At 45.5% G+C, this 18,789-nt stretch overlaps 1 protein-coding gene across 2 annotated transcripts in view; it reads right to left on the bottom strand.

Annotated features, from left to right (window-relative positions):
* Nucleotides 1–17,950, bottom strand: part of LOC120986554 — a 149,337-nt gene extending 131,387 nt beyond the window's left edge. For both annotated transcript variants that reach the window (XM_040415194.1, XM_040415193.1), the window contains exon 1: nucleotides 17,848–17,950. In XM_040415194.1, coding sequence (XP_040271128.1) covers nucleotides 17,848–17,890 — 43 coding nt within the window. In that variant the 5' untranslated portion in view covers nucleotides 17,891–17,950. The remainder of the gene's footprint in view (nucleotides 1–17,847) is intronic.
* Nucleotides 17,951–18,789: the final 839 nt, after the last annotated feature.

Below are 18,789 nucleotides of genomic sequence, written 5' to 3' on the forward strand. Positions count from 1 at the left end.
CGATACAGCGCTCGATTAGTAATAGCCTATTTCCATTAAGGCAATGTAGGGGGGGGGGGCAGGGACTGGACCCCCCTCAGAACTTGTAGTAAGTATATATATTTGTATATAATAATAATATTTTTTTTTTTTAAATCCTCATTATCTTCTGCTACTGCTAAGAAGATGCACATACATGATGCAGACACAGGAGCTGAGCTTGCACCATTACCTGTTGGTGTCCGTTATAACATGCAGGTGACACACTGCTGCAGCTGGCAGGATTGGCGCTAGTTCCAGTTCTGCCATTGTAACATAATACACATACAATTTTATTAAAAGTAAAAAAAAAAAAAGACTCACGAAAAACACTTCACAAGCTTTTTTTCTCATCAATATCAGATTAAACCCCACACCCCAGCGGATCAGCTGCAATAAGGCCTCTTTCACATGAGCGTGACGGATTGGCTCCGGATGCGTTCAGGGTACATTCAGTGAAACTCGCACAATTTTGCAAGCAACTTCAGTCAGTTTTGTCTGCGATTGCGTTCAGCTTTTTCCCGCACGGGTGCAATGCTTTTTGATGCGTTTTTCACGCGAGTGATAAAAAAACTGAAGGTTTACAAATAACATCTCTTAGCAACCATCAGTGAAAAACGCATCGCATCCGCACTTGCTTCCGGATGCAATGAGTTTTTCACAGAAGCCCCATTCACTTCTATGGGGCTGGGGCTGCTTGAAAAACGCAGAATATAGAACATGCTGCGTTTTTTAACGCAACGCAGAACTGATGTGTGAAAAAAACGCTTATGTACACAGACCCATTGAAATGAATGGGTCAGGATTCAGTGCGGGTGCTATGCGTTTACGTAACGCATTGCACCTGCGCAGAAAACTCGCTCATGTGAAAGGGGCCTAATTCTATTTATTTTCTATTGCAAGGGGGGGGCAATTCTGAGTTTTGCTATGGGGCCCCATGATTTCAATGTACGCCTCTGGTAGCAACATAAATCAAATATGTTTCATTTCAAGTTTGAATGAACATTCTATTACGAGGCACCATTATTGAGTAAAGTACTAAGGATACAATATTATTCTCTGGCACACTTTTCTCACAATCAAGCGAGACTACTCATTAATAAGACAAAGTAAAAAGGACACTGAATGAAATAAATACAATTAATTTGATACATAAATCACGGAGTACTAAGGATGAACTGAAGTTATAATATATCAAGTCACTTTTATTACACATTTAGTGCTTTTCATAGTGCACTATTGACATTATATATATACACTCACCTAAAGAATTATTAGGAACACCATACTAATACGGTGTTGGACCCCCTTTTGCCTTCAGAACTGCCTTAATTCTACGTGGCATTGATTCCACAAGGTGCTGATAGCATTCTTTAGAAATGTTGGCCCATATTGATAGGATAGCATGATTAGAGTGCGTGTTAACCAATTATAAATATACATATTTTGAAGTTTTTGGATGAAGCTTTATAACAGAGCACCTTAATCCAGACATCACGACAGGTGAGCCATCACACATACCATATCAATAACTCAACACTATGTCACTGGGCCACTCTGTGGGGTCCTCATGCTGCTGCTAAATCAACACTATGTCACTGGGCCACTCTGTGGCCTCCTCATGCTGCTGCCACCTCCACATCATGTCACCTTGCCACTCTGTGGTCTCCTCATGCTGCTGCCAACTCTCAACTCTGTTTTTGGGCAACTCTGTGGTCTCCTCATGCTGCTGCCACCTCCACACTCTGTCATTGTGCCACTCTGTGGCCTCCTTATGCTGCTGCTGCCACCTCCACACTATGTCACCTTGCCACTCTGTGGCCTCCTCATGCTGCTGCTAAATCAACCCTATGTCACTATGTCTGTGGCCTCCTCATGCTGCTGCTGCTGCCAACTCCACACTATGTCACCTTGCCAGTCTGTGGCCTCCTAATGCTGCTGCTAACTCAACACTATGTCACTGGGCCACTCTGTGGCTTCCTCATGCTGCTGCTACCTCCACACTATGTAAATGGTCCACTCTGTGGTCTCCTCATGCTGCTGCTAAATCAACAATATGTCACTGGGTCACTCTGTGGCCTCATCATGCTGCTGCTGCTGCCACCTCTACACTATGTCACCTTGCCACTTTGTGGTCTCCTCATGCTGCTGCTAAATCAACACTATGTCACTGGGTGTCATGGTCTTACCTTCTTGCTGTTCTCCTTCGTTTGACATGTGCTGGCGGCCATCTTGGTTTCTGGGTTTCTTGTAGCCTCCCACCCTGCGGCTCCTCCTTCCCACTGGGAGGAGCTGGATGCCTAGCTCATATATATAGGAGGTCTGTGGCTTCAGTTCCTTGCTTGGTCCTCCTGTGTTCACATGCTTCTAGACTGCTGCTGCTTCTGGTTCCTGATCCTGGTTTCGTCCGACTACCCTGCTGGTTCCTGATCCTGGTTTCGTCCGACTACCCTGCTGGTTCCTGATCCTGGCTTCGTCTGACTACCCTGCTGGTTCCTGATCCTGGCTTCGTCTGACTACCCTTCTGGTTCCTGACCTCTGGCTTCGCAAAGACTCTGCTTCGGTTTCGCCATCCGTTTGGACTTTTGCTTTACAGCTTTATTTTCAATAAAGCCTTCTTATTTTCACTTATCCCTTGTTGTACGTCTGGTTCATGGTTCCGTGACATTAGGACCAAGCCATGAATTCTGACGGTACAGGGCCATCCTCGCTACCCACGCTGGTTGCCAGACTTGATCAGCAGGATCACCTGTTGGGTCGGTTCGCTGTGGCGTTGCAAACCCTGCTTGAACGCACGGCTCATTTCGCTCCCGTTGCCGATGGGTCGGTTGTCGCTCCTGGGCCCGCTCCTACTGCCGCTCCGGTTGTTGCGCCAGAGTCTACCCCGACACCTGTTGTTGCACCTGCGGTGGTTCGGGGTATGACCGGTTCTGCCCCTCTTCCACAGCGCTTTGGGGGAGAGCCAACTCAGTGCCGAGGTTTCCTTAACCAGGTGGGCATTTATTTCGAGTTGCTGCCACATGCCTTTCCCACTGAGAGATCAAAGGTGGGCTTCTTGATCTCGCTGCTCTCGGACAAGGCCTTGGCCTGGGCCAGCCCTTTATGGGAGAACAACAATCCGGTGGTTGCCGAGTTTTCCGGTTTTGTTGCTTCTCTTCGGAAGGTATTCGATGTGCCGGCTCGTGCTGCCTCTGCTGCGAAGCTCCTTATGTCCATCAGACAGGGTTCACGATCCGTAGCTGAATACGCCATTGAGTTTCGTACCCTGGCAGCAGAGGTGGGCTGGAATAATGAGGCTCTGGTCGCTGCTTTCTCTCATGGTCTCTCGGATGCCTTGAAGGATGAGGTTGCAGCTAAGGACCTACCAGTGGAGCTCGAGTCTCTTATTTCTTTCCTGATTTTGATTGACACCAGACTCAGGGAGAGACCTTCCTTTAAGGAGAGCCTGCGGAGGTTTTCTAACAGATTGGCGCCTACGTTTGTTGTCCCACCCGTGCCTCCCTCTCCTCCCACGCCTCCTGGGGATGACTTGTCTGGGGGTGAACCCATGCAGCTGGGGTTTGCTCGCCTGTCCGAGGGGGAGAGGGTACTCCGGAGACGCGAGGGCCGATGCATGTACTGTGGTCTCGGTGGGCATTTTCGGTTGGCATGTCCGAACCGTCCGGGAAACGCTCGCACCTGAGATCCTGTCGGGGGCAGATCTTGGGTGGAGTCTCCTCGTCCCCGGTTTCCCGTGTTGACAAACCACTGATCACTGTTGTCCTCTCCTGGGTCGGGGGCTCGGTGACGACCCAGGCGTTGGTGGACTCTGGTGCTGGTGGTTTGTTCATTGATAATGTGTTCGCTGCCGCCAATTCCATTCCTCTGCAGGCTCGAGGTTCCCCACTGGCTCTTGAGGCGATAGACGGCAGACCCCTTCTGCCGCCACACGTGACTCATGAGACCCTTCCAGTGGGGATAGCCATTGGTGCCGTTCACAGAGAGTCGGTCTGCCTCCAGGTTATTTCGTCTCCACACTACTCGGTGGTCTTGGGGTACCCCTGGCTCCGGAAGCATAATCCGACTTTCGATTGGAGATCGGCCAAGATCCTCTCGTGGTCACCGCAGTGTGGGGCTAGTTGCATCCATGGGTCTGTCAAGTTGCTGTGTACTTCCTCGGACTCTCTGTTGCCCCCTGAATACGAGGAGTACCGGGATGTATTCGATAAGGTGCGCGCGGTTGCCCTACCTCCGCACCGCCCATACGATTGTGCCATAGAGTTACAATCTGGTGCCGTTCCTCCTCGTTGCAAAGTCTATCCACTGTCGGTAGCGGAGAATGAGGCCATGGAGGAGTACGTGAGGGAGGCGCTTTCACGCGGACACATTCGCAAATCCTCGTCCCCGGCAGGGGCTGGATTTTTCTTTGTGAAAAAGAAGGGCGGTGAGTTGAGGCCTTGCATCGATTACAGGGGTCTCAATCGCATCACGATCAAGAACGCTTACCCGATACCCTTGATTTCCGAGCTGTTCGATCGCCTTAAAGGGGCCACGGTCTTTACCAAACTCGACCTGAGGGCGGCATATAACCTGGTAAGGATCAAGGCGGGCGATGAGTGGAAGACCGCGTTTAACACCAGGACCGGTCATTATGAATCCTTGGTTATGCCCTTTGGGTTGTGCAATGCGCCCGCAGTCTTTCAGGAATTCATCAACGATGTTTTCCGTGACCTGTTGCAGCAGTGTGTGGTGGTCTATTTGGATGACATCTTGGTATATTCTGAATCCATGGAGGCCCACATTCTGGATGTCAGACGAGTGTTGCAACGGTTACGAGAGAACAGGCTGTTCGGTAAGCTTGAGAAATGCGAATTTCACCGATCCCAGGTAACCTTCTTAGGTTACATCATTTCCGCTGAGGGGTTCTCCATGGATCCTGAGAAGGTTTCGGCTGTCTTACAGTGGCCCCAGGCCAGTGGTCTTCGTTCCCTGCAGCGCTTTTTGGGCTTCGCCAATTATTATCGGAAGTTCATCAGGGACTTTTTCATGCTAGCCAAGCCTCTCACGGATCTGACCAGGAAGGGCAGTAATTCCCAGGTCTGGCCGCTCGAGGCCATCCGAGCTTTTGAGGCTCTAAAGTCCGCCTTTGTGTCGGCTCCGATTCTGTCGCATCCCAACCCTGGGTTGCCCTTTGTCCTCGAGGTGGACGCGTCTGAGACGGGAGTAGGCGCCCTTCTGTCTCAGCGTAGAACACCAGAGGGTCCTCTGCTTCCTTGTGGGTTTTGCTCCCGGAAACTGTCTTCCGCGGAGTGCAACTATTAGATTGGTGACAGGGAGTTATTGGCCATCGTGCAGGCCCTTAAAGAATGGAGGCACTTGCTCAAGGGTTCGGTGGTTCCGGTCCTCATCCTGACGGACCACAAGAATCTGACCTACCTTTCTGAGGCCAAGAGATTGACACCACGTCAGGCCAGATGGGCTCTGTTCTTGTCACGTTTTAATTACGTGGTCTCCTACCTACCCGGTTCCAAGAACATCAGGGCGGATGCCTTATCACGGCAGTACTCCGAGCTGTCCAGGGAGGAGTCGATTCCGACTTCGGTCATACCTCCGAATCAGATCTTGGCCGCCATTCGCACCAGCCTGACCTCTCCCCTGGGTGAGCAGATTTTGGCGGCTCAATCTGGTGCTCCCTCTGGGAGACCCAACGGCAGATGTTTTGTGCCTGAGGAGTTGCGCACTCGGTTGTTGCGAACCTACCATAACTCCAAGACCGCGGGGCATCCTGGAAAGAATCAGCTGTCCTGGGCTGTTTCACGTCTGTTCTGGTGGCCTTCCCTACGTTCCGACATCGCCGCATATGTAGCGGCATGCTCCGTTTGTGCCCAGAGTAAGTCCCCTCGGCACCTTCCGTTGGGCCTTCTGCAACCCATAGCCACCGGGGAGCGCCCATGGTCACACCTGGGGATGGATTTCATTGTGGACCTCCCTGCATCCCGAGGCCATACGGTCATTCTCATGATTGTGGATCGGTTTTCCAAAATGTGCCACTGTGTTCCTCTCAAGAAGTTACCCTCTGCACAAGAGTTGGCCACGATTTTTGCCAGGGAGGTCTTCCGGTTGCACGGTTTGCCCAAGGAGATTGTGTCGGATCGGGGGAGTCAGTTTGTGTCCAGGTTCTGGCGCGCCTTTTGCTCCCAGTTGGGGATTCATCTCTCCTTCTCCTCGGCCTACCACCCTCAGTCCAATGGGGCCGCAGAACGATCCAATCAGGCCTTGGAGCAATTCCTTCGTTGCTATGTCTCCGATCACCAAGACAATTGGGTTGACCTCCTGCCTTGGGCTGAGTTTGCCAGGAACACGGCTGTGAACTCTTCCTCTGGGACGTCTCCCTTCATGGCCAATTATGGGTTCCAACCTGCCGTGTTACCGGAGGTATTCTCTCCCCAGGATATTCCGGCTGTGGAGGATCACCTTTCCGTCCTACGTGCTTCTTGGGTACTGATCCAGAAGTCCCTTGAGGTCTCTGCGCAGCGCCAGAGACTCCAGGCTGATCGCAGACGAGCGCCTGCTCCTTCCTACCAGGTCGGAGACCGTGTATGGTTGTCCACCCGCAACCTCAACCTTCGAGTGCCCACTCCCAAGCTGGCGCCTCGCTTTGTTGGTCCCTTCCGAGTGCTTCGCAGGGTAAACCCGGTAGCCTATGCCCTTGCGCTTCCTCCTGGCATGCGGATCTCCAACGTGTTTCATGTCTCCCTGTTGAAGCCACTGGTGTGTAATCGTTTCACTTCCTCGGTTCCTCGGCCTCGTCCGGTCCAAGTGGGTAATCGTGAGGAGTATGAGGTGAGCAATATCCTGGACTCACGCCTGGTCCGCGGTCGGGTGCAGTTTTTGGTCCATTGGCGTGGTTATGGTCCAGAGGAGCGTTCCTGGGTTCCCTCCGCAGACGTCCATGCTCCTGCCTTGCTCCGAGCCTTCCACGCACGCTTCCCTCAGAAACCGTTCTTTACTCCGCGGAGGAGGGGCCCTTGAGGGGGAGGTACTGTCATGGTCTTACCTTCTTGCTGTTCTCCTTCGTTTGACATGTGCTGGCGGCCATCTTGGTTTCTGGGTTTCTTGTAGCCTCCCACCCTGCGGCTCCTCCTTCCCACTGGGAGGAGTTGGATGCCTAGCTCATATATATAGGAGGTCTGTGGCTTCAGTTCCTTGCTTGGTCCTCCTGTGTTCACATGCTTCTAGACTGCTGCTGCTTCTGGTTCCTGATCCTGGTTTCGTCCGACTACCCTGCTGGTTCCTGATCCTGGTTTCGTCCGACTACCCTGCTGGTTCCTGATCCTGGCTTCGTCTGACTACCCTGCTGGTTCCTGATCCTGGCTTCGTCTGACTACCCTTCTGGTTCCTGACCTCTGGCTTCGCAAAGACTCTGCTTCGGTTTCGCCATCCGTTTGGACTTTTGCTTTACAGCTTTATTTTCAATAAAGCCTTCTTATTTTCACTTATCCCTTGTTGTACGTCTGGTTCATGGTTCCGTGACACTGGGCCACTCTGCGGCTTACTAATGCTGCTGCCACCTCAACACTATGTAAATGTGCCACTCTGTGGTCTCCTCACGCTGCTGCTACCTCAACACTTCTGTCAGAAGGAAGGAAAAATGAGATGCACAATGGATCCTGTCTGTGTAGCAGCTGTAATGGCTGTATGGTGCCATCATAATTGGCTTATGATTTGGTAGCCAAAAGCAGGAGTGGGTAGAAAACACAGAAGACAAACATGCAAATATTACATTCAATATTGGGTCTTTCCAAATGCCACATCTCTCAAGTGCCACTCTTAAGTGCACATACTGAATTATACCAGAATTGGGCCAGAAGGGGATCACAGATAATTACAGACATTGTTTGCATTAACTATGTTTCAATTTTTGCTCTTACTCTTCCCACTTTTCCAACACCTCCTGAAATACCCCCACATCCATTCACCCAGCAAGGAACTATTCATCTCTTCCTACATTTTACCTTCTCATCTGATCGCTTGCACAAACCTGTTTGCCAACATAAAACACTTCCTTCCCAAACACACACACACTCCTCATGCCCTCTCTTATTCTCATCTATTAACACTTTCTCTGCTTCTCCTTACTGCTGGTGATATCTCTCCAAATCCAGGACCCCCTCAGCAAATCCCCACTATCACCTCCATGTCCCACTACAAATCTCCTTCTACAAATTTCTGCAACCCCTTAAACCTAATAACCATTCCTGTGACCCCTGCTCCTTTGGTTCCTCTTGCAGGAGCATTATGGAACGCGCGCTCTGTCTGTAACAAACTGTCGTACATTCACGAGCTTTTCATCTCTCAAAACCTTTCCTTTCTGGGTCTCACTGAAACGTGGCTGACACCCTCAGACACCTCCTTCCCTGCTGCACTCTCTTATGGTGGATTTCAATTCACTCACACACCCCGCCCCGGCTGCAAACATGGTGGAGGAGTTGGTCTCCTCCTATCAGACACCTGCTCCTACAACCCAATTCCACTGCCACCCTCCATTACGCTCACCTTATTTGAAGTACACTCTGTTCGCATCTCCTCTCCCTCCAACCTCCAAGTAGCTGTCATTTACCGCCCTCCAGGCCCAGCCACCATCTTTCTTGACCACTTTAACACCTGGCTACTACACTTTCTCTCTTCCGACATCCCCACTATCATCATGGGTGACTTTAACATCCCTATTGACACCTGCCACTCGGCCGCCTCTAAACTCCTATCACTCTCTTCCTCCTTCGGCCTATCACAGTGGTCTTCAGTTCCCACCCACAGAGATGGTCACACTCTGGATCTGATCTTTACCCGCCTCTGCTCCCTATCTAACCTTTCTAATTTGCCTCTCCCCCTATCCGACCACAACCTACTCACCTTCTGTTCACTGGTCTCTTCTGCTGCTCCCCCGGTCCACACACCAGCACACCCCCGCAGGAACCTTAAACACCTCGACTTTCGCTTGCTTTCCGACTCTCTTCTCTCACTCTCTACCATCTGCTTCCTCCTAGACCCAGAAGCTGCTACCACCCTATATAACAACACAATAAGTACAGCTCTGGACACTGTTGCCCCCCTCACACACAACAAAACCCGAAAAATCAACAGACAACCCTGGCACACCAACCTGACCAAAAAACTTAGACAAGCTTCCAGGGCTGCTGAGCGGCAATGGAAGAAATCCCATTCAAATGATAATTTCACCGCATACAAGCAATCCCTCCTCATATTTAAATCCTCACTCGCTGATGCAAAACAGGCCTACATCTCATCTCTCATATCTTCCCTGTCACACAGCCCTAAACAACTTTTTAGCACTTTTAACTCCCTTCTCCGTCCCCCAGCGCCCCCACCCTCTCCACTCTTCTCAGCTGAGGACTTTGCCAAATATTTCAAACAAAAGATAGTCAACATCAGAGAAAGCTTCACTACACAGTCCCCACAGACCCTCTACACAATGGCTCGGTCCTCTTCTCCCAAAACCCGCTTCTCCACCATTACAGAAGAAAAACTCTCCACTCTACTCTCCAAATCTCATCTGACCACCTGTGCACTTGACCCAATTCCATCCCACCTCATCCCTAACCTCACCACAGTGTTTATCCCAGCCCTAACTCATCTCTTCAACCTATCACTAAACTCTGGTGTCTTCCCCTCTGCTTTTAAACATGCTACCATTACACCCATCCTCAAAAAGCCTTCACTTGACCCATCTTCCTTGTCCAGTTATCGCCCCATATCACTTCTTCCATTTGCCTCTAAGCTACTTGAACAACATGTCCATTCAGAACTGTCCTCCCACCTCTCCTCCTGCTCCCTCTTTGACCGCCTACAATCTGGCTTCCGACCCCACCACCCGACCAAGACTGCCCTTACCAAAGTCACCAATGACCTACTGACAGCCAAAACCAAGAAACAATACTCTGTCCTCCTTCTCCTTGACCTGTCCTCTGCCTTCGACACTGTTGACCACTCCCTTCTGTTGCAAACTCTCTCATCTCTTGGCATCACCGACCTGGCCCTCTTCTGGATCACATCATACCTCACAGACCGGACGTTTAGCGTCTCCCACTCTCGCACCACCTCCTCGTCTCATTCCCTCTCTGTTGGTGTCCCGCAAGGCTCTGTCCTAGGACCCCTGCTCTTCTCTATCTACACCTTTGGCCTGGGACAGCTCATAGAGTCCCATGGCTTTCAGTATCACTCCTACGCTGACGACACGCAAATCTACCTCTCTGGTCCAGACATCACCACCTTACTATCAAGAATCCCACAATGTCTATCTTCTATATCATCCTTCTTCGCCTCTCGCTTTCTAAAACTTAACATGGATAAGACAGAATTCATAATCTTTCCCCCATCTTGTTCAACCCCCTCAACAGACCTATCTATCATGATCAATGGCTGCACACTCTCCTAGGTCAACAAAGTCCGCTGCCTCGGAGTGACCTTGGATTCTGCCCTCTCCTTCAGACCGCACATCCAAGCACTTTCCACCACCTGCCGCCTCCAACTCAAAAACATCTCCCGCATCCGTGCTTTCCTTAACTTTGAATCTGCGAAAATTCTTGTACATGCCCTCATTATCTCTCGCCTAGACTACTGCAACATTCTCCTCTGTGGCCTTCCATCTAGCACTCTCGCACCCCTCCAATCTATCCTCAACTCTGCTGCCCGACTAATCCACCTCTCACCCTATTACTCCTCTTCCTCTCCCCTCTGCCAATCCCTTCACTGGCTCCCCATTGCCCAGCGAATTCACTTCAAAGTACTAACAAATACATACAAGGCCATCCATAACCTGTCGCCCCCCTACATCTCTGAGCTACTTTCCCGATACATCCCCACACGCACTCTCCGATCCTCACAAGACCTCCTTCTCTCCTCTCCTCTTATTGCCTCTTCCCACAATCGACTCCAAGATTTCTCCCGTGCATCCCCCATACTCTGGAACTCGCTACCCCAACATATCAGACTCTCACCTACATTGGAATCCTTCAAAAGAAACCTGAAAATCCACCTCTTCAGACAAGCCTACAACCAGTGACCCTGCTGCCTCTATACCGCCATGACCTACTTAACTCGCACCTACTGTGTCCTTCTCCCATACCATGTAGATTGTAAGCCCTCATGGGCAGGGCCCTCTCTCCTTCTGTACCAGTTTGTAACTTGTCTTGTTTATGATTAGTGCAATTGTCTGTATTATGTATGTGCACCGCTCATCATATGTACAGCACTATGGAATGAATGGCGCTTTAATAATAAATAATAATAATAATAATAATAAAAAATAATAATAATATTCCATCTCTGTTTTGCATCCACTCCTGTTTTTTTGTCTTTAGCAATACTGATGGATTACTGAAAAAATGCTGACCGAGTGAAGGCGGATGCGCAACAGACAGGATCCGTTTTTTGGGGGGTTATTGTTCCGACGATCAGAGGAAGGCCAAAATAATTAGTGACATCAACACAAACTTACTGCTGACACCCTCTCCACTCTGTCGGGGGGCTCTACTTGTATAAGCGTTTAATAGAACAGGTTCTGTAGACATCTATGTGGAATCTGCTGACGACGGTGTAAAAGGAGTGCGCTCTTTCATGCTATAGTAGGATCTTGGGCCTCTGCACGGTTCTTTATACCTGGTGCTAACATAGACCTGTAAAGCTGAGTTCGCACTGGAGTTATTTGGTCAGTTTTGGCCCCTTGACTGCCCAAATAAGTGAAGTGTGTAGTGATTCTAAGAGCGACTCATGTCACCTGCGTGTCATACGGACTCACAGTATTATTTCACTACCACAGCAGACTCCCTATGCGTGTTTATGAAAGGCACAGTGTTCTACACCACTATACAGGCTCTCTGCAGCCAGCAAATAGCAGTTTTTAAAGCAATTCGCCGCAAATAATTTCGGATCGAAACAAATCTTTTCGGAAAACTTGGCGAACCGGCCGAATCGAATTTTTGAAAAAATTTGCTCATCTCTAATCACTGCCTCTACTTGTTGCAGGAAGGTACCTTGTTTCAGGCCTGGTGGGCTGCAATAGAATGTGTTACAAATCCCATTCCATTGTATCACAGTGGGTCAAATGATGTGGAACGGCGATCACACTGCCCCCGGCATTGAACCGCTCAGCTGCCATGTTCATCACTGATCGCAGTATCTGACATTATCATTGAGATCATTCAGGGGTTAATCAGTAGTAAAAAATAAAATAAAAAAATACGTACTCACCTCATCCATTTGCTCGTTAAAACAAAACCTTTTTCTGGAAAACTGATCTTTTAGAACCCCAGAAAATGAACGCTGGTATATAAATTAGGTCAAAAGTACCCAGTGGGACGTCATCAACAGTTCAAGGAGCCCAAAACCGAACCTTCATTTTTTTCGCCATACCCCACTTTTCAGTCCGCCCCATTCTCTGTGACATCAAATGCTTATTTTGAACTCTGCCCACATTGTTAACTCTTGTCTCGGTGAAATCTTGCACAAGCGCAGAGACTTCCCTTCTGTGGGCATCAGACTTGAGTCACAGGTCTTGTAGCATGTGCACTACCAATAGTGAGTCCATGTCCACTGCAGGGAAGTCACTGTACAGGCAGTGCGCTTGCACAAGATTTCACCAATTCTAACAACGCAGCCAGAATTGAAAAGAAGTATGTGATGGGAGAAGAGGGTGGATTGGGAACAAGTGAATGGGCAGTTTTGGGCTCTTTGGAGAGACAGGATTGGGCTCTTGAAGGAGGTGGGCTTGGGCTTCTTGATCCTTTAGTGATGCCTTTCTGGGCACTTTGGACCTAATTTGCATACCAAAGTTCATTTTCTGAATTTCATTTAGATAGCATTGCCATTGGTTACTTACAGTAAAAGTACTGTACGTGACAGATGTTTTTTAAGATGGTGGCTCATCCAGCACCTATATGGAGCTCCTCCATTCTCTTTCGAATAATCATGTCATTGCTTGTATCACAAGAATACTTCTACTAGTGCCATCTAGTAGCCAGATAGGGCTCTACTCCTTGGCATATAATCTGGACCGGTACTTCCATTTCACTTCATGAGTGGCAGGGACCCTCACCTTCAATGGGCAGCATCCAAAAACAGCACTGCTCTTCTAAAGTGGATATCATTACCTCACCTTACAGGAACAAACCAAGAAGTAGAGCAGATCGGTGCTGAAATTGGCACACTAAGGCAACTGTCATACGGAAAGTATAAAAGTAGGTTTTGTCCACTTGCATTTCAAAGGCATTTAAGCAACCTCTTTTTACTTTGATGATTCCTCCTAGGATGAACTGTATGAGAGAATGAGCTGTGTGAGAGGGATCACAAAGGGTCCAACTGTGATAAGGGCATCTCATCCAATGGTCTCTTAAAAGATTAAGATTTGTTTATATTTTTTGGACTAGGAAAAAAAAATTCCGATGAGGAATAAGTTATTATAGCTCTAGAGGGTTTTGACAAAAGTTGTAGGGCTGAAGATTGGTGACTGAAAGGAAAAAGTATTTGAAGATAGTGTGCCATTTTGTATAGATCAGACATTTCACAGGAAGATCATGGAAGCAGCTTCTCTAAAGCAGAGCAGCGCTCCAAAATTGCGATAAAAAAGCATATGTTTATTCACCCATAAGTGACGCCACGTTTCGGCTCCAACATGAAGCTTTTCTCAAGCAATGTGAACAATGAAAAATGAACATATATAGTGAAAGAAGTGACATCACGCTTACAAAAAAAGACAGCATTAACCCATGCCGGCTTGAACAACATTAGAAATACATCAAAATGTTACAGTTCATCATAAAACGTGTATAATTAATTCATGGTACAATACAATAAAACATTATCACGAGTGTACATACAAAGTTAGTGCAAAACTACTGTGTATATCCGATACTTAAAAAAATTGCTCCCAAATGTATTAACCCTTAGTGATGAGCGGCAGGGGTCATATTCGAATTCGCGATATTTCGCGAATATTTAGTAGAATATTCATCGAATATTCGCAAATTCGAAAATTAGCAATTTTTTTTTTACTCAAAAAATCGGCAAGGTAATGATTGTGTAATATGAGAATTTTCGTAATTCGAATTTTCGTATTCAAATTTTTTATTGCAAATTTTTCAACTTACAACTATTAGACAAAGAAGATTATAGCACTATATTAGCTAAATTGCTCTATATTCAATTTTTTTTGAATATTCGCTATATTGCTATAACTTTGTTTTTTCGAATATTCTTAATATTCTAAAACAAGAATATATAGCAATATAGCGAATATTCGAAAAAAACGAATATAGAACAAAATTCGCAAAAAACTACTACTCCTAAAGTCAAGTATATTGCAGCCTTCTTATTGGCCCACAAGCTAGAAGCAGGGAGGGATCATGTGTACTGATTAAAAAAAAAAAAATCGAATAAAAAAAAAAAAAGGGAAAAGGAAAAAAAATTTGAATATTCGAAATTACGAATATATATAACTATATTAGAAATTTTCGCGAATTTTCGAAGTACCTATATTCGCGATCAACACTATTAACCCTATGTTACGGTATCAGCAGGGTTAATACTGTGTGGGAATGCTGGTGACTCGGCTCCTCCCACATGGTGTTCCCTGTAGATGTTTCAACGGCTGGTGCCTGACGGTACTTTCATTTGGATACAGAGGATCTTATAAGTAACAGTGTGTCGATTGTATGATTAGTATGTTTTTGCTGCTGTCTGAATGGTAGTTCACATAGGTGACGACGCTGTACTACAGCTGCATCTGACCTGTGTTTTACCTCTTTAAAGATGGCAGATTTAGAGGAGTACTGAATACTGCACAGGAGTGTGTGTATGATGACGCTTCTACATGATGTTTGCATGACGCGCCTCTTGGCGCATGCGCGCTGGAGGATTGGGCACGCCGTGCCCAGCGGTCGAGTCACAAGGCGGATTTGTAAGTTGCCTTGTTATGTGCCTTTACCCACGCCCACCGCCATGTGGTTCAGCCATTCCCCATACATAATGAATTGCAATAACCTTTTTAACTATTTATCGTTGAGAGCAATTTTTTTTAAGTATCACATATACACAGTGATTTTGCATTAACTTTGTATGTACACTCATGATAATGTTTTATTGTATTGTACCATGAATTAATTATACACGTTTTATGATGAATTGTAACATTTCGTTGTATTTAATGTTGTTCACACTGGCATGGGTTAATGCCGGCTTTTTTTGTAAGCAGTGATGTCTCTTCTTTCACTATATATGTTCATTTTTCATTGTTCACATTGCTTGAGAAAAGCTTCATGTTGGAGCTGAAACGTTGCATCACTTATGGGTGAATAAACACATGCTTTTATATCGCAATTTTGGAGTGCTGCTCTGCTTTACAGTTTCAAATTTTGGGTAAGCCTTCCTTCTGGAGCCTAGCACCCATTTCCAATGCTGGTTGGTGCTGCCATACCTTCACTTTATATATATATATATATATATATATATATATATATACAGTACAGACCAAAAGTTTGGACACACCTTCTCATTCAAAGAGTTTTCTTTATTTTCATGACTATGAAGGCATCAAAACTATGAATTAACACATGTGGAATTATATACATAACAAACAAGTGTGAAACAACAGAAAATATGTCATATTCTAGGTTCTTCAAAGTAGCCACCTTTTGCTTTGATTACTGCTTTGCACACTCTAATAAGTGGGATTTCTTGCCTCATAAATGGGGTTGGGACCATCAGATGCGTTGAGGAGAAATCAGGTGGATACACAGCAGATAGTCCTACTGAATAGACTGTTAGAATTTGTATTATGGCAAGAAAAAAGCAGCTAAGTGAAGAAAAACGAGTGGCCATCATTACTTTAAGAAATGAAGGTCAGTCAGTCAGCCGAAAAATTGGGAAAACTTTGAAAGTAAGGGCTATTTGACCATGAAGGAGAGTGATGGGGTGCTGCGCCAGATGACCTGGCCTCCACAGTCACCGGACCTGAATTTAATCGAGATGGTTTGGGGTGAGCTGGACCGCAGAGTGAAGGCAAAAGGGCCAACAAGTGCTAAGCATCTCTGGGAACTCCTTCAAGACTGTTGGAAGACCTTTTCAGGGGACTACCTCTTGAAGCTCATCAAGAGAATGCCAAGAGTGTGCAAAGCAGTAATCAAAGCAAAAGGTGGCTACTTTGAAAAACCTAGAATATGACATATTTTCAGTTGTTTCACACTTGTTTGTTATGTATATAATTCCACATGTGTTAATTCATAGTTTTGATGCCTTCATAGTCATGAAAATAAAGATAACTCTTTGAATGAGAAGGTGTGTCCAAACTTTTTGTCTGTACTGTATATGTATATAAGAAAAAAGGGCAGCACTCCAAAAATAAAAATGAAGAAAACTTTATTCACCCATGTGGTACAGCAATGTTTCAGCTCAATAAAAGAGCCTTTCTCAAGCTTGAGAAAGGCTCTATTGTTGAGTTGAAACGTCGCTGTACCACATGGATGAATAAAGTTTTCTTCATTTTTATTTTTGGAGTGCTGCCCTTTTTTCCTTTTTATACTTTGGGTAATTGCTTAATCCCCTTGGGTTTTGGCCCTTTTGCCTTCACTCTGCGGTCCAGCTCACCCCAAACCATCTCGATTGGGTTCAGGTCCGGTGACTGTGGAGGCCAGGTCATCTGGCGCAGCACCCCATCACTCTCCTTCATGGTCAAATAGCCCTTACTTTCAAAGTTTTCCCAATTTTTCGGCTGACTGACTGACCTTCATTTCTTAAAGTAATGATGGCCACTCGTTTTTCTTTACTTAGCTGCTTTTTTCTTGCCATAATACCAATTCTAACAGTCTATTCAGTAGGACTATCTGCTGTGTATCCACCTGACTTCTCCTCAACGCAACTGATGGTCCCAACCCCATTTATAAGGCAAGAAATCCCACTTATTAAACCTGACAGGGCACACCTGTGAAGTGAAAACCATTTCAGGGGTCTACCTCTTGAAGCTCATCAAGAGAATGCCAAGAGTGTGCAAAGCAGTAATCAAAGCAAAAGGTGGCTACTTTGAAGAACCTAGAATATGACATATTTTCAGTTGTTTCACACTTGTTTGTTATGTATATAATTCCACATGTGTTAATTCATAGTTTTGATGCCTTCAGTGTGAATCTACAATTTTCATAGTCATGAAAATAAAGAAAACTCTTAGAATGAGAAGGTGTGTCCAAACTTTTGGTCTGTACTGTATATATATATATATATATATATATATATATATATATATATATATATATATATATAGATTAATTATGTTATTCAAGTAGTATGGGCTTGTCACTGTACTATTCACAAAGTGTAGGGCAGTTCTAGTGTAGGGCAATGCAAAAGCCAGCTGTGTATTGAGGTTTATATTTATTAACATGTGGTGATTATGGAAAACCACAGAATCAACGTTTTCTGAAGGATCTAAAAACAAGTATCAGAGACAAATGCTCAGAAGACACCATGAAAAAAATCACTAATCAACCAAAAGCGGTGGGTATTGTGTAGAAATAGCATAAAAACATTAACTAGTTGAAAGTTTTTATGTAGATGAGCTTAAAAAAGAACATCCAGCACAACAATGTCTACTTCCAACATTCATAAATGATCTTAATTATAGCACAAGACTAGATCCAACAAGAACTCAAATTCATAGTGATGTGCACTTGTTCTCTCTATGAGCAACATAGATGTGAAACATCTAGGTAATTTGTTTGAAAGCCCTCAAACAATAAGACATTTTTAGCAAACCACATAGGACAAATTACTGGAACAACTGACCTTGGATGGCGAAGACGAGCAGAAGGAGACTTGTAGCTTTCATGATGGACAATTTTAACTGTGAACAGTCTTTTGTTCCTTCTTTTGTTTGAGAAAGCACAAGTCATTTCCTCCACAATCTGTGGTTGAAAGTTCTCAGTAGTTCTTGTTTTTAAAATCCAAAAAATGTAGATTTGCTCATGTGTTGTATCTAGTCATGAAAGTTATTTTAGCTTTTTACTTGTTTTTTTTCTTAACCAGAGTGATGAAGTTGGGTCTATATGTGTTTCATAGTGAGCAAGGATTAATTTTGTGGGACATTATCCTTCAGGGGATTTAAATTGAATTAACATTCACTCTTTGTGTCCATCTTTTTCCATCGGTGGCATACATAGAAGTGAGCGGACCTCATTAATCATCAAAATGGATCAGATGTCATATTGTCTCCTGGGATAAAAAGTCTGATGTCCATTCTCCCTCCATGCCCTTTCCATGACCATGTGGCCAGTTCCTCTATTTCTTGTTTGCTAACAATCCAGTTGTCTACAATTGTCTGAACCCTTGCCAGTGCAGCCTTAATCTATATCTCTAAGTCCCTGAGATGCCCCCTATTCTATTAATTAATTTTTTAGCTATATTTATATATATATATATATATATATATATATATATATATATATATATATATTTATTTATTTTTGTCAGAAAAAGATTGGACCACCAGTACAACCATCATTACAGTTCCCACAGGGCTCATGAGCCAGATTCTTGTCTGATAATAAGTCCATTTTGAAAAATTGCATAAGCTAAAAAACAAAAAAAATAATAAAATCTCTGTTCATGAAGTATTGCAAAATCTTTTTTTTTTCTAAATTCTTGCAAAACAGGAATTGAAAACACTGTTAATCATAAAAAGATGGAGGATTTGGGCTATATGAAGACGTAAAAAATAGCAAGATGGCA

The sequence above is a fragment of the Bufo bufo genome, chromosome 1 (genome assembly GCF_905171765.1).
Source record: "Bufo bufo chromosome 1, aBufBuf1.1, whole genome shotgun sequence".
Taxonomy (NCBI): Eukaryota; Metazoa; Chordata; class Amphibia; order Anura; family Bufonidae; genus Bufo; species Bufo bufo.